We start from the raw sequence: 22,421 nt of genomic DNA on the forward strand, positions 1-22,421 counted from the left end.
GGAAAGATTCCCCTGTCCAAATACAAGATCATGTCTCAGTCTGGAAACTGTGAAAGCACATCAATGAATAACCAAGTACTGGGACAAGCTTTGTAATGCTCATTCCTCCCAAAGTCTCTAACTTAATTATTGCTTTTCCTTAATCCACAGGAACAACTACCTCAAGAAACTCTCTGGACACAAGTACATTTCCAGGTAAGTCTACACTGTGCACTATTCTCAGGCTGCACTGGTTAGCAGCTCAAGCAGCTCGGCCACACGCATCAGGCTAGTGCATGGTGCTGCCCCTAGGGCTGTCATGTGCCTTGCCTGCAGGCATGGAGATTGCAGAGATCCTGGAGGGATTGCACTGCACCATTATAGATGAGGGATATTCATGGAAAATATTCCTCACTTGAGGTTGTTTCTTCCCAGTGTGGACAAATGTAGCCACTCTTTAAACATGGCAATTCCAACAAGAAACTCAGCTTGGTTTATGAGAGAGTGTGATGGTTCATTTGCCGTTTCTATTTTACTCTGTCCCCACACTGAATGCTCATGCTGAGACCTCCACACTCTGCATAGCCAGAGTGACTGGACAGCAGCGATATCCCTAGTGCTGGGAGCAAACCTGATCATGCTCCTTCCTCCCATAGTCCCTCACTTGCTTCTTTCTCTTCCTCCCTTAGCAGACAAAACAGCCACACTGAACTCATATCCCACCACAACTCCAGGTACGTCTGCATCTCCCATGGCTCCTTTCTGTGCATTCTCAGGCAGCACTGGTTAGCAGCCCAAGCAGCTTGGCTGTCCGATGCTGCCCAATGTCAGATTTGGATGGGCAGGAGGTGGTGCTGGGTTCTGCATGCACCAGGTGCTGCCCCTGGGGCTGTTGTGGTCCTCCTTGCCTGCAGGCATGGAGAGCGCAGAGCTCAGGGATGCACCGTGCCCTGTCCCGATTGCTCCTTCATCCAGAAGTGCCTCACTTGCCTTTTTTCTTCCTCCCTGAACAGTTCAGACAGACAGAACCACAGTTGGCTTCCAAGCAACTGTTCCTCCAGGTACGTCTGCGTTTTCACAGTGTTTTCTGTGCACTCCGTTTGAGTTTCATCAGTTGCTGAGTGCCAGGGTGGGCTTTGACTCTTCCATAGAGTCCCAGACCCATAGCTGGGAGCTGGGGACAGTATGCCAGCAGCTTTTCCCACATTTTCCTTCTCCTCTGCTTTCCCAGGTGTCTCCCTGAGCTTGGTGAATGGCTGGAACTTGTGTGAGGGGCGCGTACAGATCTACCACAATGGAAACTGGGGCACGGTGTGTGACGACGGCTGGGACCTCAATGATGCCAATGTTGTGTGCAGGCAGCTGGGATGTGGCTATGCTGTTTCTGCAGTGGGAAGTGCCTATTTTGGACAAGGCAGTGGCAGCATTTACCTGGACGATGTGCAGTGCTCCGGGAGTGAGTCCTCCCTGTTTCAGTGCAGGAGTTCTGGCTGGGGCATCCACAACTGTGGGCACAGTGAAGACGCAGGTGTTATCTGCTCAGGTAGTGTTGGTTTTCCTCCATCAATCATAGCGTGGTTTCATAAATTGCCCCTAATTTTCCTGTTGTGGGGGAGGTTCAGAGCTATATTTCTCATTCCTATTTTGCTCTGTTCCCATGGTGGATGCCCGTGCTGAGATCCCCACGCTCTGCATCACCAGTGTGACCAGGCAGCAGCAATATCCCTAGTGCCTGAAGTAAACCAGGACATGCTCCTTCCTCCCATAGTCCCTTACTTGCTTCTTTCTCTTTCTTCCTCTGCAGTTTCAATAAGCATGACGAGACCATATCCCACCACAACTCCAGGTACGTCTGCATCTCCCATGGCTCCTTTCTGTGCATTCTCAGGCAGCACTGGTTAGCAGTCCAAGCAGCTTGGCGGTCTGATGCTGCCCAGTGCCAGGTTTGGATGGGCAGGAGGTGGTGCTGGGTTCTGCATGCACCAGGGCAGGGCATGGTGCTGCCCCTGGGGCTGTTGTGGTCCTCCCTGCCTGCAGGCATAGAGAGCGCAGAGCTCAGGGATGCACCATGCCCTGTCCTGGTTGCTCCTTCATCCAGAAGTGCCTCACTTGCTTCTCTCTCTTCCTCCCTCAACAGGTCGGACAGGCAGAACCACAGTTGGCTTCCAAGGAACCGTTCCTCCAGGTACGTCTGTTTTTTTGCAGTGTTTTCTGTGCACTCCCTTTGGGTTTCATCAGTTGCTGAATGCCAGGGTGGGCTTTGACTCTTCCACGGGGTCCCAGACCCATAGAATATCCATAGTTGGGAGTGAATAACAAAGCCCATCAAGTCCATCTCCAGCACATGTCTAGGAGCATTGTGGAAATGCTTCTTTGGCACTCAAAGGCCTGGGGCCATGACCACTTGCCAGGGAGCCTGCTGCAGTGCCTGGCCTGCCTCTCAGTGAAGACCCTGTTCCTAACGTCCAAGCTGAGCCTCCCCTGAGGCAGGTTTCAGGCCTTTCCTCGTGTCCTGTCACTGGATGGAAGAGGGAATGGTGTCTCCCTCACCATTCCCCATCGAGGGGAAGGCATAGGCAGCAGCGGGCTCACCCCTCAGGCTCCTCTTTTCTAATCTGAACCAATAAAGTGGCCTCAGCCTCTCCTGGAAATATCAAGCTCTCTAGCCCTTTCCCAATTTCGGTGGTCCTCTTTTAGTGTGTGTGCAATCTTTTTATATCCTTCTTCTGTCACGGAGCTGCACAGAACTGCACACAGGACTTGAGGTGCAGCCACTGCTGTGCTGTGTAGAGTGGGGCAAGCACTCCTTCCAACTGGCTAGCTCAGTGGTGCTTTGTGCACCGCACATCAGGGCTGGCCCTGTGGGCAACCAGGGCCTGTTGCTGGCTTTCATGGAGCTCGCGTCCACCAAACCCCCCAATCCCTTTCGAAGAAGCAACAGAGTCACAGAATTGAAAGATGGGAGAGCAGAAAGAGGGAAAGTCAAAGCATAATACCATGGAGGGTGGTGATCCCAGTGGCCTGAAAGTGGCGCAGTGACGAAATGCAACGGTGAGGGCAGGTGCCCATGAGCCAGCAGCTTTTCTCAGCAGCTTTTCCCACATTTTCCTTCTCCCCTGCTTTCCCAGGTGTCTCCCTGAGCTTGGTGAATGGCAGGAACCGGTGTGAGGGGCGCATTGAGCTCTACCAGTATGGGAACCGGGGCACGGTGTGTGATGACGGCTGGGACTTCAATGATGCCCAGGTTGTGTGCAGGCAGCTGGGATGCGGCTACGCTGTTTCTGCAGTGGGAAGTGCCTATTTTGGACAAGGCAGTGGCAGCATTTACCTGGACGATGTGCAGTGCTCCGGGAGTGAGTCCTCCCTGTTTGAGTGCAGGAGCTCTGGCTGGGGCGTCCACAACTGTGGGCACAGTGAAGACGCAGGTGTTATCTGCTCAGGTAGTGTTGGTTTTCCTCCATCAATCATAGTGTGGTTTCATAGATTGCCCGTAATTTTCCTGTTGTGGTGAAGGTTGAGATCCACATTTCCCGTTTCTTTATTGCTCTTTCCGCAAGCTGGATGCCCGTGTTGAGATCCCCACGCTCTGCATTGCCAATGCGACTTGGGAGCATTGACATCCCTAGTTCTAGGAGCAAACCCAGTCAGTCTCCTTCCTCCCAAAGTCCCTCACTTGCTTCTTTCTCTTCTTTCCACTGCAGCTGCAATAACCACGACGAGACCATATCCCACCACAACTCCAGGTATGTCTGAATCTCCCATGGCTCCTTTCTGTGCATTCTCAGGCAGCACTGGTTAGCAGCCCAAGCAGCTTGGCAGTCTGAAGCTGCCCAGTGCCAGGTTTGGATTGGCAGGAGGTGGTGCTGGGTTCTGCATGCACCAGGTGCTGCTCCTGGGGCTGTTGTGGTCCTCCTTGCCTGCAGGCATAGAGAACGCAGAGCTCAGGGATTCACCGTGCCCTGTCCCGATTGCTCCTTCATCCAGAAGTGCCTCACTTGCTTCTCTCTCTTCCTCCCTCAACAGGTCGGACAGACAGAACCACAGTTGGCTTCCAAGGAACTGTTCCTCCAGGTACGTCTGTGTTTTCGCAGTGTTTTCTGTGCACTCCCTTTGGGTTTCATCAGTTGCTGAGTGCCAGGGTGGGCTTTGACTCTTCCACGGTGTCCCAGTCCCATAGAATATGCAGAGCTGGGAGGGAGTCGCGAGAGCCATCGAGTCCATGTCCAGCACATATCTAGGAGCATTGTGGAAATGCTTCTTCGGCACTCAAAGGCCTGGGGCCAGGGAGCCTGCTGCAGTGTCTGGCCTGCCTCTCAGTGAAGACCCTGTTCCTAACGTCCAAGCTGAGCCTCCCCTGAGGCACGTTTCAGGCCTTTCCTCATGTTCTGTCACTGGATGGAAGAGATCGGTGTCTCCCTTACCATTCCCCATCGAGGGGAAGGCATAGGCAGCAGCGGGCTCACCCCTCAGGATGCTCTTCACTAAGCTGAAAAAATGAAGTGTTCAAGGCCACGCTGGATGGGGATTTGGTGTCTGTGAGAGGTGTCCCTGGCCATGGTGTGGGAGTTGTAACGAGATGGTCTTTGAGATCCCTTCTAACCCAATCCGTTCTGTGATTCTCCCATTCTACAAAAGGCACAGCCCTAATAGCTTGAGGGGGGTGATCCCAGTGGCCTGAAAGTGCTGTATTGATGAAATGCAATGGTGAGGGCAGGTGCCTGTGTGCCAGCAGCTTTCCCCACATTTTCCTTCTCCTTTGCTTTCCCAGGTGTCTCCCTGAGCTTGGTGAATGGCAGGAACCGGTGTGAGGGGCGCATTGAGCTCTACCAGTATGGGAACCGGGGCACGGTGTGTGACGACGGCTGGGACCTCAGTGATGCCCAGGTTGTGTGCAGGCAGCTGGGATGCGGCTACGCTGTTTCTGCAGTGGGAAGTGCCTATTTTGGACAAGGCAGTGGCAGCATTTACCTGGACGATGTGCAGTGCTCCGGGAGTGAGTCCTCCCTGTTTGAGTGCAGGAGCTCTGGCTGGGGCGTCCACAACTGTGGGCACAGTGAAGACGCAGGTGTTATCTGCTCAGGTAGTGTTGGTTTTCCTCCATCAATCATAGCGTGGTTTCATAAATTGCCCCTAATTTTCCTGTTGTGGAGAAGGTTCAGAGCTACATTTCCCATTCCTATTTTGCTCTGTTCCCATGGTGGATGCCCGTGCTGAGATCCCCACGCTCTTCATAGCCAGTGTGACAGGGCTGCAGCAACATCCCCAGTGCTGGGAGCAAACCTGGTCATGCTCCTTCCTCCCATAGTCCCTCACTTGCTTCTTTCTCTTCTTTCCACTGCAGCTGCAGTAACCACGACGAGACCATATCCCACCACAACTCCAGGTACGTCTGCATCTCCCATGGCTCCTTTCTGTGCATTCTCAGGCAGCACTGGTTAGCAGTCCAAGCAGCTTGGCGGTCTGATGCTGCCCAGTGCCAGGGTTGGATGGGCAGGAGGTGGTGCTGGGTTCTGCATGCACCAGGTGCTGCTCCTGGGGCTGTTGTGGTCCTCCCTGCCTGCAGGCATGGAGAGCGCAGAGCTCAGGGATTCACCGTGCCCTGTCCCAATTGCTCCTTCATCCAGAAGTGCCTCACTTGCTTCTGTCTCTTCCTCCCTCAACAGGTCGGACAGACAGAACCACACCTGTCTTCCAAGGAACTGTTCCTCCAGGTAGGTCTGTGTTTTTGCAGTGTTTTCTGTGCACTCCCTTTGGGTTTCATCAGTTGCTGAGTGCCAGGGTGGGCTTTGACTCTTCCACGGGGTCCCAGTCCCATAGAATATCCATAGTTGGTAGCGAATAACAAAGCCCATCATGTCCATCTCCAGCACATGTCTAGGAGCATTGTGGAAATGCTTCTTCGGCACTCAAAGGCCTGGGGCCATGACCACTTGCCAGGGAGCCTGCTGCAGTGCCTGGCCTGCCTCTCAGTGAAGACCCTGTTCCTAACGTCCAAGCTGAGCCTCCCCTGAGGCACGTTTCAGGCCTTTCCTCATGTTCTGTCACTGGATGGAAGAGATCGGTGTCTCTTTTACCATTCCCCATCGAGGGGAATGCATAGGCAGCAGCGGGGTCACCCCTCAGGATGCTCTTCTCTAAGCTGAACAAATGAAGTGTTCAAGGCCACGCTGGATGGGGATTTGGTGTCTGTGAGAGGTGTCCCTGGCCACGGCGTGGGAGTTGTAACGAGATGGTCTTTGAGATCCCTTCTAACCCAATCCGTTCTGTGATTCTCCCATTCTACAAAAGGCACAGCCCTAATAGCTTGAGGGGTTGATCCCAGTGGCCTGAAAGTGCTGTATTGATGAAATGCAATGGTGAGGGCAGGTGCCTGTGTGCCAGCAGCTTTTCCCACATTTTCCTTCTCCCCTGCTTTCCCAGGTGTCTCCCTGAGCTTGGTGAATGGCAGGAACCGGTGTGAGGGGCGCATTGAGCTCTACCAGTATGGGAACCGGGGCACGGTGTGTGACGACGGCTGGGACCTCAGTGATGCCCAGGTTGTGTGCAGGCAGCTGGGATGCGGCTACGCTGTTTCTGCAGTGGGAAGTGCCTATTTTGGACAAGGCAGTGGCAGCATTTACCTGGACGATGTGCAGTGCTCCGGGAGTGAGTCCTCCCTGTTTGAGTGCAGGAGCTCTGGCTGGGGCGTCCACAACTGTGGGCACAGTGAAGACGCAGGTGTTATCTGCTCAGGTAGTGTTGGTTTTCCTCCATCAATCATAGTGTGGTTTCATAGATTGCCCGTAATTTTCCTGTTGTGGTGAAGGTTGAGATCCACATTTCCCGTTTCTTTATTGCTCTGTCCGCAAGCTGGATGCCCGTGTTGAGATCCCCACGCTCTGCATTGCCAATGCGACTTGGGAGCATTGACATCCCTAGTTCCAGGAGCAAAACCGGTCAGTCTCCTTCCTCCCGTAGTCCCTCACTTGCTTCTTTCTCTTTTGTCTTCTACAGCTGCAGTAACCACGACGAGCCCAACTCCCACCACAACTCCAGGTACGTCTGCATCTCCCGTGGCTCCTTTCTGTGCATTCTCAGGCAGCACTGGTTAGCAGCCCGAGCAGCTGGGCGGTCTGACGCTGCCCAGTGCCAGGTGTGGAGGGTCAGGAGGGTGGTGCTGGGAGCTACATGAACCAGGCCATTGCTTGGTGATGCCCCTGGGGCTGTTGCGGCCCCCATTGGAATGACTGCAATCTTTTTATATCTTTCTTTTGTGGAGCACAGAACGGTGCACAGGACTCAAGGTGCAGGTGCAGCTGTGCTGAGTAGAGTGGGGCTAGCACTCCTTCCAACTGGCTAGCTCAGTGGTGCTTTGTGCACCCCACATCAGGGCTGGTCCTGTGGGCAACCAGGGCCTGTTGCTGGCTCACGTTGAGCTCGCATCCATCAAAGCCTCCCAATCTCTTTCAAAGTAGCACCAGAGTCACAGAATAGAAGAATCGGAGAGTCAAACCAGGGGAAAGTCAGAGCCTAATAGGGTGAAGGGTGGTGATCCCAGTGGCCCTAAATCCTGTCACATATTCAAATAGCCTGAGGTGGAAGGGACCTCAAAGATCATCTGGTTCCATGCCCCTGGCATGGGCAGGGATGCCCCCCACTAAATGGGGATGCTCAGGGTGTCATCTAATCTGTTGTTTTACACCTCCAGGGAAGGAACATCCACAACCTCTCTGGGCAGCCTGTTCCAGTGCCTTACCATGCTCTGAGTAAAAGAATTTCCTACTGACCTCTAATCTCAAACTCCCCTCTTTTAGCTAAAACCATTCCCTCTTTTCCTGTCATCATCTACCCTAGTAAAGAGTCCTTCTCCAGAAAGTGGTGTGGTGATGAAGTGCAACGGTGAGGGCAGGTGCCTGTGTGCCAGCAGCTTCCCCACATTTTCCTTCTCCCTTGCTTTCCTAGGTGGCTCGCTGAGCTTGGTGAATGGCAGGAACCGGTGTGAGGGGCGCATTGAGATCTACCAGAATGGGAGCCGGGGCACGGTGTGTGACGACGGCTGGGACCTCAGTGATGCCCAGGTTGTGTGCAGGCAGCTGGGATGCGGCTACGCTGTTTCTGCAGTGGGAAGTGCCTATTTTGGACAAGGCAGTGGCAGCATTTACCTGGACGATGTGCAGTGCTCCGGGAGTGAGTCCTCCCTGTTTGAGTGCAGGAGCTCTGGCTGGGGCGTCCACAACTGTGGGCACAGTGAAGACGCAGGTGTTATCTGCTCAGGTAGTGTTGGTTTTCCTCCATCAATCATAGTGTAGTTTCATAGATTGCCCGTAATTTTCCTGTTGTGGTGAAGGTTGAGATCCACATTTCCCGTTTCTTTATTGCTCTGTCCGCAAGCTGGATGCCCGTGTTGAGATCCCCACGCTCTGCATTGCCATTGCGACTTGGGAGCATTGACATCCCTGGTTCCAGGAGCAAACCCAGTCAGTCTCCTTCCTCCCAAAGTCCCTCACTTGCTTCTTTCTCTTTTGTCTTCTACAGCTGCAGTAACCACGACGAGCCCAACTCCCACCACAACTCCAGGTACGTCTGCATCTCCCGTGGCTCCTTTCTGTGCATTCTCAGGCAGCACTGGTTAGCAGCCCAAGCAGCTTGGCAGTCTGACGCTGCCCAGTGCCAGGTTTGGATGGGCAGGAGGTGGTGCTGGGTTCTGCATGCACTAGGTGCTGCTCCTGGGGCTGTTGTGGTCCTCCCTGCCTGCAGGCATGGAGAGCGCAGAGCTCAGGGATTCACCGTGCCCTGTCCCAATTGCTCCTTCATCCAGAAGTGCCTCACTTGCTTCTGTCTCTTCCTCCCTCAACAGGTCGGACAGACAGAACCACACCTGTCTTCCAAGGAACTGTTCCTCCAGGTAGGTCTGTGTTTTTGCAGTGTTTTCTGTGCACTCCCTTTGGGTTTCATCAGTTGCTGAGTGCCAGGGTGGGCTTTGACTCTTCCACGGGGTCCCAGTCCCATAGAATATCCATAGTTGGTAGCGAATAACAAAGCCCATCATGTCCATCTCCAGCACATGTCTAGGAGCATTGTGGAAATGCTTCTTCGGCACTCAAAGGCCTGGGGCCATGACCACTTGCCAGGGAGCCTGCTGCAGTGCCTGGCCTGCCTCTCAGTGAAGACCCTGTTCCTAACGTCCAAGCTGAGCCTCCCCTGAGGCACGTTTCAGGCCTTTCCTCGTGTCCTGTCACTGGATGGAAGAGATCGGTGTCTCTTTTACCATTCCCCATCGAGGGGAAGGCATAGGCAGCAGCGGGCTCACCCCTCAGGATGCTCTTCACTAAGCTGAAAAAATGAAGTGTTCAAGGCCACGTTGGATGGGGATTTGGTGTCTGTGAGAGGTGTCCCTGGCCATGGTGTGGGAGTTGTAACGAGATGGTCTTTGAGATCCCTTCTAACCCAATCCGTTCTGTGATTCTCCCATTCTACAAAAGGCACAGCCCTAATAGCTTGAGGGGGGTGATCCCAGTGGCCTGAAAGTGCTGTAGTGATGAAATGCAATGGTGAGGGCAGGTGCCTGTGTGCCAGCAGCTTTTCCCACATTTTCCTTCTCCCTTGCTTTCCCAGGTGTCTCCCTGAGCTTGGTGAATGGCAGGAACCGGTGTGAGGGGCGCATTGAGCTCTACCAGTATGGGAACCGGGGCACGGTGTGTGACGACGGCTGGGACCTCAGTGATGCCCAGGTTGTGTGCAGGCAGCTGGGATGCGGCTACGCTGTTTCTGCAGTGGGAAGTGCCTATTTTGGACAAGGCAGTGGCAGCATTTACCTGGACGATGTGCAGTGCTCCGGGAGTGAGTCCTCCCTGTTTGAGTGCAGGAGCTCTGGCTGGGGCGTCCACAACTGTGGGCACAGTGAAGACGCAGGTGTTATCTGCTCAGGTAGTGTTGGTTTTCCTCCATCAATCATAGTGTGGTTTCATAGATTGCCCGTAATTTTCCTGTTGTGGTGAAGGTTGAGATCCACATTTCCCGTTTCTTTATTGCTCTGTCCGCAAGCTGGATGCCCGTGTTGAGATCCCCACGCTCTGCATCGCCAATGCGACTTGGGAGCATTGACATCCCTAGTTCCAGGAGCAAACCCAGTCAGTCTCCTTCCTCCCGTAGTCCCTCACTTGCTTCTTTCTCTTTTGTCTTCTACAGCTGCAGTAACCACGACGAGCCCAACTCCCACCACAACTCCAGGTACGTCTGCATCTCCCGTGGCTCCTTTCTGTGCATTCTCAGGCAGCACTGGTTAGCAGCCCGAGCAGCTGGGCAGTGTGACGCTGCCCAGTGCCAGGTGTGGAGGGTCAGGAGGGTGGTGCTGGGAGCTACATGAACCAGGCCATTGCTTGGTGATGCCCCTGGGGCTGTTGCGGCCCCCATTGGAATGACTGCAATCTTTTTATATCTTTCTTTTGTGGAGCACAGAACGGTGCACAGGACTCAAGGTGCAGGTGCAGCTGTGCTGAGTAGAGTGGGGCAAGCACTCCTTCCAACTGGCTAGCTCAGTGGTGCTTTGTGCACCCCACATCAGGGCTGGCCCTGTGGGCAACCAGGGCCTGTTGCTGGCTCACGTTGAGCTCGCATCCACCAAACCCTCCCAATCCATTTTGAAGAAGCACCAGAGTCACAGAATAGAAGGATGGGAGAGCGGAGGCAGGCGAAAGCAGAGCCTAATAGCGTGGAGGTTGGCAATAGCGGTGGCCTGAAAGTGGTGTGGGGCTGAAATGCAATGGTGAGGGCAGGTGCCTGTGTGCCAGCAGCTTTTCCCACGTTTTCCTTGTTTCCTGCTTTCCCAGGTGGCTTGCTGAGCTTGGTGAACGGCAGGAACCGGTGTGAGGGGCGCATTGAGATCTATCAGAATGGGAGCCGGGGCACGGTGTGTGACGACGGCTGGGACCTCAATGATGCCCAGGTTGTGTGCAGGCAGTTGGGATGCGGCTATGCTGTTTCTGCATTTGGAAGTGCCTATTTTGGACAAGGCAGTGGCAGCATTTACCTGGACGATGTGCAGTGCTCCGGGAGTGAGTCCTCCCTGTTTGAGTGCAGGAGCTCTGGCTGGGGCGTCCACAACTGTGGGCACAGTGAAGACGCAGGTGTTCTCTGCTCAGGTAGTGTTGGTTTTCCTCCATCAGTTATGTCATGCTTTCATAGATTGCCCCCACATTGCCTGATGTGGAGAAGGTTCAGTGCTACGTTTCCCATTCCTATTTTGCTCTGTTGCCATGCTGGATGCCCGTGCTGAGATCCCCACGCTCTACATTGCCAGTGTGACAGGGCAGCAGCGACATCCCCAGTGCTGGGAGCAAACTTGGTCACGCGCCTTCCTCCCATAGTCCCTCACTTGCTTCTTTCTCTTCCTTCCTCTGTAGCTGCAATAACCACGACGACAACCCCAAGTCCCGCAACTCCAGGTACGTCTGCATCTCCCCTGGCTCCTTTCTTCAGGCACGGAGAACTCAGAGCTCAGGGCTGCACCATGCCCTGTCCAGATTGCACCTGCATCTTGAGTTGTGTTTCCCTGGGTTCCATGTGGGGGCCCATTCTCTCTCCTATCTTAATTGATGATGTGTATGGGAGAATTAAGTGCCCCCTCAGTAGGTTTTAAGTCAACGCCAAGTTGTGAGGAAGAGTCAATCTTCTGGAGGTAGACAGTCCCTGCAGAGGGACCTGGTCAGATTGGATCTATGGGCAGAGGCCAAGGGGATGAGGTTCAACATGGCTAAGTGTCAGATCCTGCATATTGGTCACAGCAACCCCGTGCATCGCTACAGTCTTGGGGCAGAGGGGCTGGAAAGCTGTGCATGAAAAAGGAGCTGGGGGAGCTGGTCAGTGCTCACCTCAACATGAGCCGGCAGTGTGCCCAGGTGGGCAAGGCCAGCGGCACCCTGCTCGTGTCAGGGATGGTGCAGCCAGCAGGGCCGGGGAGGTGATCGCCCCCTGTGCTCTGCGCTGGGCTCAGCTTTGGGCCCCTCACTACAAGGACATTGAGGCCCTGGAGAGCATCCAGAGGAGGGCCATGAAGCCGGGGAAGAGCCTGGGAAACAAGTCCTATGGGGAGAGGCTGAGGGCACTGGGGGTGTTCAGCCTGGAGAGAACAGGATCAGAGGAGACCGCATTGCTCTCTACAGCTCCCTGAAAGGGAGGTGTGGGGAGCTGGGGTCGGCCTCTTCTCACAGGTATCTAGTGATAGGACCAGAGGGAACGGCCTCAGGTTCCATGAGGGGAGATTCAAGTTGGAAATGAGGAGCCATTTCTCCTCAGGAAGAGCAGCCAGGCATTGGGACGGGTTGCCCAGGGAGGTGGTGGCGGCATCGTCCCTGGGGATGCTCAAGGAGAGGTTGGACGTGGTGCTTGGGGACATGGTTTAGTGGGTGATAGTGGTGGTAGGGGGTGGTTGGAGCAGATGATCTTGGAGGGCTTTTCCAAGCTTACTGATTCTCTGATTCGAATAGAGTGGAGGGTGTTGATCCTGGTGGCTTGAAAGTGGTGTGGTGATGAAGTGCAACGGTGAGGGCAGGTGCCTGTGTGCCAGCAGCTTTTCCCACATTTTCCTTCTCCCCTGCTTTCCTAGGTGTCTCGCTGAGCTTGGTGAATGGCAGTAACCGGTGTGAGGGGCGCATTGAGATCTACCAGAATGGGAGCCGGGGCACGGTGTGTGACGACGGCTGGGACCTCAATGATGCCCACGTTGTGTGCAGGCAGCTGGGATGCGGCTACGCTGTTTCTGCAGTGGGAAGTGCCTATTTTGGACAAGGCAGTGGCAGCATTCACCTGGACGATGTGCAGTGCTCCGGGAGTGAGTCCTCCCTGTTTGAGTGCAGGAGCTCTGGCTGGGGCGTCCACAACTGTCGGCACTATGAAGATGCAGGTGTTATCTGCTCAGGTACCATTGGTTTTCGTCCATAAATCACATTGCGTTTTCATAAATTGCCCCTATGTGCCTGACGTGGAGAAGGCTCGGAACTCACTTGTTCTAAGTCCCTCACTTGCATCTCTCTCTTCCTTCCTCTGCAGCTGCAGTAACCACGACAAACCCAACTCCCACCACAACTCCAGGTACGTCTGCATCTCCCGTGGCTCCTTTCTGTGCATTCTCAGGCAGCACTGGTTAGCAGCCCGAGCAGCTTGGCGCTCTGATGCTGCCCAGTGCCAGGTGTGGAGGGTCAGGAGGGCGGTGCTGGGAGCCACACGCGCCAGGGCAGGGCATGGTGATGCCCCTGGGGCTGTTGTGGCCCCCGTTGGAATGACTGCAATCTTTTTGTATCCTTCTTTCTTGGAGCCCAGAACTGTGCACAGGACTCTACGTGCAGGCGCAGCTGTGCTGAGTAGAGTGGGGCAAGCACTCCTTCCATCCGGCTAGCTCAGTGGTGCTTTGTGCACCCCACATCAGGGCTGGCCCTGTGGGCAACTGGGGCCTGTTGCTGGCTCTCGTTGAGCTCGCATCCACCAAATCCCCCCAATACCTTTTGAAGAAGCACCAGAGTCACAGAATAGAAGGATGGGAGAGCCGAGCCAAGGGAAAGCGGACAGTGAAATGGAGTGCACTCTCAGCACATTTGCTGATATCACTAAGCTATGCCATGTGGTCGACACATTGGAGGGAAAGGATGCTGTCCAGAGGGACCTGGGCATGCTTGAGAGGTGGGCCTGTGTGAACCTCCATGGGTTCAACAGGGCCAAGTGTTAGGTTCTGTATCTGGATCAGGGAATACCCAGCACAAATAGAGGCTGGGCGGAGCACAGATTGAGAGCAGCTGTGAGGAGAAGTTTTGCTGATGAATGAGAACATCTACATGAGCCAGCAATGCATGCCTGCGGCCCAGAAAGCCAACTGTAGCCTGGGTTTACCAGGAGCAGCACAGACAGCAGCGTGAGCGAGGGGATTCTCCTCCTCTGCTCTGCTATTGTGAGACCCCACCAGGAGTCCTGTGTTCAGCTGTGGGACCCCAGTGCACGAAGGAATATCGAAGTACAGGAACAAGTCTAGAGAGGGGCCACTAAGAGATGATCTGGAGACGGGCTGGAGAATCTCTCCTGAAAAGACAGGCTGAGGGAGTTGGGGTTGTTCAGCCTGAAGAAGAGAAGGCTCCGGGGAGGTCTTATTACAGCCTTCCATTATCTACCTAGCACTAAAGAGTGATGCAGGAAAGCTGGGGAGGGACTCTTTGTCAGGTTGTAGAAGAGGTGATAGAAGGGGTAACAGCTTTAAACTACAAGAGGGTAGATTTAGATTAGATATACGGAGGAAATTCTTCCCTCGGAGGGTGGTGAGTCCCTGGCATAGGTTGCCCAGAGAAGTTGTGGATGGCCCATCCCTGGAAGTGTTCAAGGCCAGGCTGGATGGGGCTTTGGGGTCTGGTGAAAGGTGTCCCTGGCCATGGTGTGGGAGTTGTAATGAGGTGGTATTTAGGGTCCCTGACAACCCAAACCATTTTGTGATTCTCTGATTCTGTAAAAGGCACAGTCTAATAGAGCAGAGTGTGGTGATCCTGGTGGCTTGAAAGTGGTGTGGTGATGAAGTGCAACGGTAAGGGCAGGTGCCTGTGTGCCAGCAGCTTTTCCCACATTTTCCTTCTCCTCTGCTTTCCTAGGTGTCTCGCTGAGCTTGGTGAATGGCAGTAACCGGTGTGAGGGGCGCATTGAGATCAACCACTATGGGAGCTGGGGCACAGTCTGTGACGACGGCTGGGATCTCAATGATGCCCACGTTGTGTGCAGGCAGCTGGGATGTGGCTATGCTGTTTCTGCAGTGGGAAATGCCTATTTTGGAGAAGGCAGTGGCAGCATTTACCTGGACAATGTGCAGTGCACAGGGAATGAGTCCTCCCTGTTTCAGTGCAGCAGCTCTGGCTGGGGCGTCCACAACTGTCGGCACTATGAAGATGCAGGTGTTATCTGCTCAGGTACCATTGGTTTTCGTCCATAAATCACATTGTGTTTTCATAAATTGCCCCTACTTTGCCTGACATGGAGATGGTTTGGAGCCACATTTTCCATTTCTGGTTTACTCTGTTCCCATGCTGGATGCCTGTGCTGAGACCCCTACGCTCTACATTGCCAGCATGACCAGGCAGCAGCAAATTCATCTTTGCTGGTAGAAAACCTGGTCATGCTCCTTCTTCCCATAGTCCCTCACTTGCTTCTTTCTCTTTCTTCCTCAGGAGCTATAAATTCCACGGCGAGCCCATATCCCACCACAACTCCAGGTACATCTGTATTTCCTGTGGCTCCTTTCTGTGCATTCTTTTCAGGCGGCACTGGTTAGCAGCCCAGGCAGCTTGGCGGTCTGACACTGCCCAGTGCCTGGCTTGGATGGGCAGGAGGCAGTTCTTGGAGCTGCACGCACCCGGGCAGGGCATGGTGCTGCCCCTGGGGCTGTCGTGTTCCTTGCTTGCAGGCATGGAGATTGGAAATCTTCACAAGAAATTTTGCTTTGTTTCTCAACACGTATCTCTTCAGGGACAATACTCCTCCCTTGTGATTTTGGACTACACTTTTTAATAGCCCAGTTTGGTGGTTGGATAAATACCTCAAACTCTGTTCTTATTCCAGTTTTAATTACTCTATGTGTGTTTGAATTTTTCACTATTTTCCTCTGCATATATTTTGTTTTGTGTTAGTTACTAATGCATAGACTGGAATTGTAGGAATTGCACGCTTTAATTTATTCTATATAATTATTTTTTATTCTTGAATCCCACACACTGCTCTTCTATGACTCAGTTTGTTCTGGGGATAGATTTCAGCCTCTGTTGATTTTGTTTCTGATCTTTTATATATCTTATATTATTTGGGCTAGTGTCTCTTTCTGTCTCTTGTACACATATATGTCTTAAGTCCACCAACTTCAAAGTATCACAGAAGAGTCAGAATACTTTGATTAAATCACCCTTGTAGTCTCAGTTACAAGAGCATATCCATCCAGTTTCTCCAGAGACTTTACCAGCTGTTGCTATGGCTTGGGTACAAAAAATGTATATTTATTTGTTCATAGGCAAATCTGTGTGAATCACATCTGTATCACTTTTGTTTGTTTGTTTCTCAGCTAGAAAATATTTTTGTGGTGGATTATTGTCAAGATCCTCCGGAACAATTCAGAGTCCTCTTTATCCTTCAAATTATCCAGATAATGCAAATTGTTTGTGGGAAATACAAGTGATGAATAATTTCCGCATTGCACTCACATTTAGAAGCATTCAGTAAGTAAATTTCTTGTTGCTTGGGCAATAAATAGGGCCCAAATCTCAACTGAAAGCACAGTTCCCAAGCGTATTTCCAGAACTTATAAAGGAATTTTAAATATTATTTGGAAATGGTGTGAGCGCAGTATCTTATTTTATTGTTTGTTCAGCACTTACAAACTGAAGTTTACCGAATGTGTTTACCCTATATTCATGTTGTTTCCTCAGGTTGCAAGGTGGATGCCAGAACGATTATATTGAGATCTATGATGGGCCACCCAATACTTCTCTTCTGCTTCAAAGAATTTGTTCTGGTTATAATGTTGCCTACACATCATCCTCCAACCTAATGACCATCAGATTTCACAGTGACTCTAGATATTCAAGTAGAGGGTTTTATGCTGAATATCATTCTTTTCCAGCAGATCAGAATACCAGTAAGTTTCCTTCGCTTAATAATGTTTTCTTTGCTAAAAGGCTTTTATACCCTGATTTTATTTGCCAGATAATTATTTGTTAACATTGTTGAGCCACTCCCACAAAGATGATATTCCTTCTTTAATTTCATAAATAGCTACTGACTGATCACTTTAATAAAACAATTACTTTTTACTTTAAAAAACCTTCAATTATGTAATTAGTTGTCCTTAGATGTTTTCTGTGATGGTCAGTCTAAACTTATCTTTCTTCTTATCACCTCATTACTTGCACTCCTTTTTTCTTTTTTTTTTTTTTTCTTTTTTTTTTTTTATCCTTGTGGACAAATTTTCATAGAATCATAGAAATATTGGTTAGAAAGACTATCTGGAATTTTTCTACTCCAACTTTTCCAAGCAGAGCTATTACCTACACCATATCAACACCATTTATCTATCGATGAAGGCAAAATTGAAGCCTCAGAAACCTCAGGCTTCTGAGGTTTGTAAGAGACTATTCATATCTAAGTGTAAGGTGTAAAAATAAGTGTTCTGGTTTATAAATTCTCCCCCCTAAACGGTAGTAGCTTTTGCATTTGGTGAAGTTTTAACATGTAAGTATTATCAATTACCTGAATTCACTAATAATTCATATTTTCTTCACTAGCCCTTGTGTGCTTGCCAACATACATGCATGCAGTTATACAGACAAGCTATCTCCAGTCACAAGGCTACCCAGCATGGAGCATCAGCTTGTCTGATCCTTCTTGTAGACCAACAATTACATCGACTCAGGTTATATTCAACATTCCATACAACAGCTGTGGTACACGTAGACAGGTGGGTGTTGATGTATTCTTGAGAGGTCTCCAGGCCTGGGCATAGAAATTTGATAGACATTTGGAAAACTGTCAAGAATCACAAGGGGCATTGTGGTCCAATGGTATTCAAAACACAGAAAATAATCATGCATTTTGGGAGGCTAGGGTCTGTTAAACATTCCTACGTGTCCTTCCCAAGTATTAGGTCGTCTCTGTATCTATTTCAGAGTGATGTTCTAGAGAAGAAAATGTAGGATAGAGTTGAGCAAACAATCCCATCCAGGATACTTTGGGTTTTTGTGTATGACATATGAGGAAAAATATCTTTACTGTGAAGGTGACAGAGCACTGAAAGAGGTTGCCCAGAGAGGTGGTGGAGTGATCCTGTCCAATGTTCTTTAGGTGACTCTGCTTGAGCAGGTGGGTTGGACTAGATGATCTCCAGACATCCATTCCAACCTCAACCATTCTGTGATTATGTGATTCTGTGGCATGTTCTTTCTGAATAATATGAGACCTGTCACATACATAAGTTTATACTACACAGTGTGAACATGACTACATGTATTAATTTTGCTCTTATCTAATGTGTTGAACAGGGCGACAATGAAACGATCACCTATTCCAATGTGATAAAAGCTTCTGTTTCTGGTTCCATCATCAAGAGGCAAAAGGACCTTCAGTTGCACATTAACTGCAAAATGCTCCAGAACACCTGGGTGCAAGTAATGTACATTGCTGATGACGTTGTTAATGTCGCTGAAACCCAATACGGTAGATATGATGCGAACCTGACGTTCTACAATTCCTCATCGTTCCTGTGGCCAGTGCATGACTTTCCTTACTACGTTGACCTGAATCAGGTTTTGTACCTTCAAGCTTCTCTTTACAGCTCTGACCCAAACCTGGTGTTGTTCGTGGATACATGTGTGGCATCACCTGATCCTAATAATTTTACAACACTGAACTATGAATTAATCAGAAGTGGGTAAGAATTTTCTTAGGAATTATTTTAAATCTGTGTACACAGTTCTTAAAGTGCTTCGCTTATGAAAGAAGTAATTTAGTGCCAGTATACATTGGTTGCAATTCTCAGTACAAATATACTTCTAAGAAAGACTTTCTGGCAAAGCCTGAATAAAATTAAATATGACAATTGAAATTCTGTTCAGAATTTGCAGTAAAGCACTGAGGTCTGAACTTGTTTCTGACATAGACGAGTGAAGAATTTCCTCCTTATATCTAATCTAAATATACCCTCTTCTAGTTTAAAGCCATTACCCATTGTCCTATCATTGTATTCCCTGACAAAAAGTTTCTCCCCAGCTTTCCTGTAGGCCCCTTTAAGTATTGGAAGGCTCACGGGAGCCTTCTGTTATGCTGTTTAGCAACAATGTTATTCAAATAGTGTTAATGATAACTAGGTAATGATAACTAGAACACAACATAGTCTGTTCAAAAAGAAAGCAAATTCCTTAGACTTTTCTTGCTATTTCAAACATCTAGGACATTTTGCTTGATTTGCTACAAAATGTGACTCTTGATAAAATAGTCGTGTCTCTTGTAAGGAATGCAAAACAGACAAAGAGATAGAAGCATAAAAGTGTGACTCTTGGAGTCCCATTTTCTTCTAGGAAGGATAGGTGTATGCTTATTTATTTCCCTCCTGTGCTTGGTAGGATTTGAATCTTTCTGCCTCCTGGGAGGGTGTTGATATTGGTAACCTCAGCAAGGTAGGAGTGTAGTAACCTACCACTAGGCTGGAACGTTACAGCGTGTATCAGGCTTAAATGTCCCAGTGTCTATTGCGTGCCAAGTGAATGGCTTCCTTTTCACACATAATGTGAATCCGAGAGAGGTTTTCCTCTTGTTAGGATTTCTTTTGTTTTTTCTTTTTATTTGTAAAAATACATATTCTTTAAGCCCTGTGAGCAGGACACTCTCGCAGGAGATGGAGCAAATAGATTCTGATACTCTTCCAGTTAGTTTTTGTTCATATATTATGGAACTGTGTCAAAGGGAAATGTATTGACTGACTTTTAAATCAATAATATCCATCTATAAATATGGGTGTTGGGATATCTTGCAGTCTAAAATAAACTGTGAAAACCGTAAGGTTTTTGTTAAGCAAATGGGCACAGTGAAATATTTATGGAGATTAAAAAAAGTAATTAATGACAACTTTGAAATATTCTGGGGTAACAACTGTGGGTGAATCATTTCACGGTTGTTAAATTTATCTGGAATGACCAAGATCTAGTTTGGGTAACTGCAAAGGCTAGTCACTGATAGGAAGAGAAACTCAGTGACAAGAAAGTTAACATAACAACTTGCTCTGTGAAATGTGGAAATGTTTCACATCTGTCAAGTGTTGGGACAAGTACTGAGCAAGGTACAGTTGGGACAGGTGTTGAGCACAGTACTCTACAAACACCGAAGGACTAGAGAGTCTATTGCTTGTCTATGATGGTGTGTATCAGAATAAGTTTTGTTCTTCCAGAGTAGAAATAGGCCCTTTCTTCTTCTGCAACAACCTGCAGGTAACCCTGTTAGCAACTGCAGAACAGATCCTCACCTGTACCTTAAACACAGAAGGCAGCAGAACTACTAGTTATTTTTCAGCTATTCATGTTTACAAGAACTTTGTTGAGTTATGAAACGTATATATTTTGATTGAAATCACTAGCACTGCTACATATTTTTGCCTTTTATTTTCTCTTGCTAAAAACATACTTTTGTTAAAAATCTTTTTGAGTTCCCTTATACTCTTACCTTCTGGTTTTATATCTGAACCTGAAGCATATTGCACAGAAACAGTGTAATAGTGTTTCTGTTTAAGACAACTAATCTGTTACTTTCATATTTCTCTCTAGGTGTGTCAAAGATTCTACCTATTCTTCTTACTATTCACCAGACAGAAGTGTCAGTCGGTTTGCCTTTAATGCATTTTCATTTGTTGGACGATACCCATCAGTCTTCCTGCAGTGTGAGCTGGTGGTGTGCAGGCACGATGACTATTCTTCCCGCTGCTATCAAGGCTGTGTTAACAGGTTCAAGAGGAATGCAGGATCTTCACAGGAAAAAATGAGTGTTATTGTTGGACCTATCCAGCTTCAGGAGGCTCCTGCTGAGAACAGAAATGCTGGTATTGGTAAATAACTTCCACTTGTATTTAACGCAGGACTCTCCATGTTGCTGTGCATATCAGTTCAGAAATCTAGTTCTGAAATATGCCTTTGCTGGTTTATTCACAACTCTTCTATAATTATTATGGGTGATTTTTTTTTTTCATAATAGATATAAAATTTTTCATAATGTTTACAGACTGTTTCCTTTTTATCTTAGATCAACTATTTATTCTGCATGTGTCAAATGGCAATTGATTAAATTCTGGAAGAGAAATGAGATGTAATCCATCTACCTGCAGGATCTGTATTAAATTTTCAATGCTGTCCCTGCCTGATTTGCACATTTCTTATTTATTAGTGAACAATCTATAGGTCCCCTTGAAAATGTTTCCCAGTGTCCTACTGCTGGTGTTTCTACTGTCAGGAAATAGCATCTTATGGTCTTAAAGTGTAATCATTATAAATTCTTAGTTCCTTTATCATTTCTTGTCGTAATCTTTACTTGTTTGGTACGGCCACAGGATCATTTGTTAAACAATGTGTGATAAAGCAATTTGTTTTCGGATCAGATCCGCATTGCAGCATTTTATATCAATTTCTCTTTGCTTCGCTGACTTTGAGGTTAACCAGCTCAGTAAGAAAATGCAAGCCATTCTGTTTGCTCTCTTGTGCACAGATCTGGCCTCTAACACCCAGGAGAGAGGGGAGTCTGAGAGCTCAGCTCCTGCTGCCAGCTCTCATGTTCCTCTGGCTGTGACCGCCGTGGTGCTGGCAGCTGCCGTCCTCACTGTGGGAGGATTTCTTCTGAAGCGCAAACTGCAGGAACCCACCCCGTACCAGATAATGTGAGAGGTGACCAAACATCTGCTGGTGGAGGGTGCAATTTGAACATTACGGCGCATCTCAGCTGAGCTCCTACTTTGAGAGTCTGTCTCAAGAGACTGATTTGGGTGGCTTGAGAAAGAAGTGATTTCTTTTGCCGTGCTTATATGCATATAAAGCATATGGTAGTGTCTTACTGATATGAGATACTTTGGAGACTAATCCAAGAAAAATATTTATTTTGGGTAAAAGTATCTCCGTAATCAGCCATAAGCAAAAATATACACTTTGCACGTAAGGAATTGCTCCAGTACAACCTTCCCTGTTTTGAGGGACATGGTTCTTCACATTTAGGTGTTTTTCTGAGAAAATGTAGACCGTTTCTGAGCCTTTGTATAGAATAAGATCAAACCTGCTATGTAAACGTGTAATTAATAAAAACAAAAGAGAAAAAAAAATTTAGAGCAATATTTTGTGTATTTGCAAATGCGCCGCCTGTGTGTTTTAGCAGGGAGCTCAAACATTTTCAGATTGAAGAACATGATTTCTTACAAAGTGAATTTGCCAAGCAATGATATGTGCTCTCGTTCTTACGCATTTCTAAACCTGTAGTGGTGGGTGGAAGAGAGAGTGTACGTAAGTTACCATAAGGAAGTGTCACCGATCTCCTATCCCCATGTGAAAACACAATAAAAACAGCAATAAAGGAAGAACCTGCTTGGAAGAACTCACTCACCATGGTGGAAAGGTCACTGGTGTTCGATTGAGAAATGCACCTCTTCAGACTTTCCTATTTTCTTTTGAGCTGTGAAAGATGAATGTTGGGAGCAACATAATGTACTATGCTTGAGGTGGACCAGAGACCAGGTAGTGACCTATACTCCAGTGTAACATCCTGTCCTGATGTGGAGGATGTGGGCAGCTCAGTGGGAATAATCACTTTAGCCTGTATTATAAAAAAGGTCATGTTCTAAAGTAAACGTGCTTAGAAAAAGGCCCCTCCGCTAAGAACCATCCCTCCTGTCCCACCACATTCAGGAGCTCTTCTAGTGGTAAATCCAG

General features: G+C 49.1%; 1 protein-coding gene across 1 annotated transcript in view; it reads left to right on the plus strand.

Annotated features, from left to right (window-relative positions):
- Nucleotides 1-21,386, plus strand: part of LOC311211670 (scavenger receptor cysteine-rich domain-containing protein DMBT1-like) — a gene marked incomplete at both ends in the record, with an annotated part of 39,448 nt that extends 18,062 nt beyond the window's left edge. Inside the window, 21 exons of the mRNA XM_084290568.1 lie at nt 151-195; nt 1,211-1,435; nt 2,117-2,164; nt 3,108-3,332; nt 4,003-4,050; nt 4,748-4,972; nt 5,643-5,690; nt 6,400-6,775; nt 7,886-8,232; nt 8,494-8,535; nt 8,816-8,863; nt 9,574-9,885; nt 10,734-11,099; nt 12,563-12,889; nt 14,529-14,894; nt 16,037-16,190; nt 16,401-16,609; nt 17,256-17,428; nt 18,009-18,397; nt 20,283-20,554; nt 21,214-21,386. Of these exons, the coding sequence (XP_084146694.1) occupies nt 151-195; nt 1,211-1,435; nt 2,117-2,164; nt 3,108-3,332; nt 4,003-4,050; nt 4,748-4,972; nt 5,643-5,690; nt 6,400-6,775; nt 7,886-8,232; nt 8,494-8,535; nt 8,816-8,863; nt 9,574-9,885; nt 10,734-11,099; nt 12,563-12,889; nt 14,529-14,894; nt 16,037-16,190; nt 16,401-16,609; nt 17,256-17,428; nt 18,009-18,397; nt 20,283-20,554; nt 21,214-21,386 (4,418 nt within the window). The remainder of the gene's footprint in view (nt 1-150; nt 196-1,210; nt 1,436-2,116; nt 2,165-3,107; nt 3,333-4,002; nt 4,051-4,747; nt 4,973-5,642; nt 5,691-6,399; nt 6,776-7,885; nt 8,233-8,493; nt 8,536-8,815; nt 8,864-9,573; nt 9,886-10,733; nt 11,100-12,562; nt 12,890-14,528; nt 14,895-16,036; nt 16,191-16,400; nt 16,610-17,255; nt 17,429-18,008; nt 18,398-20,282; nt 20,555-21,213) is intronic.
- Between the last annotated feature and the right edge of the window lie 1,035 nt (nt 21,387-22,421).

Source organism: Netta rufina (genome assembly GCF_964035555.1).
Source record: "Netta rufina genome assembly, chromosome: 7".
Taxonomy (NCBI): domain Eukaryota; kingdom Metazoa; phylum Chordata; class Aves; order Anseriformes; family Anatidae; genus Netta; species Netta rufina.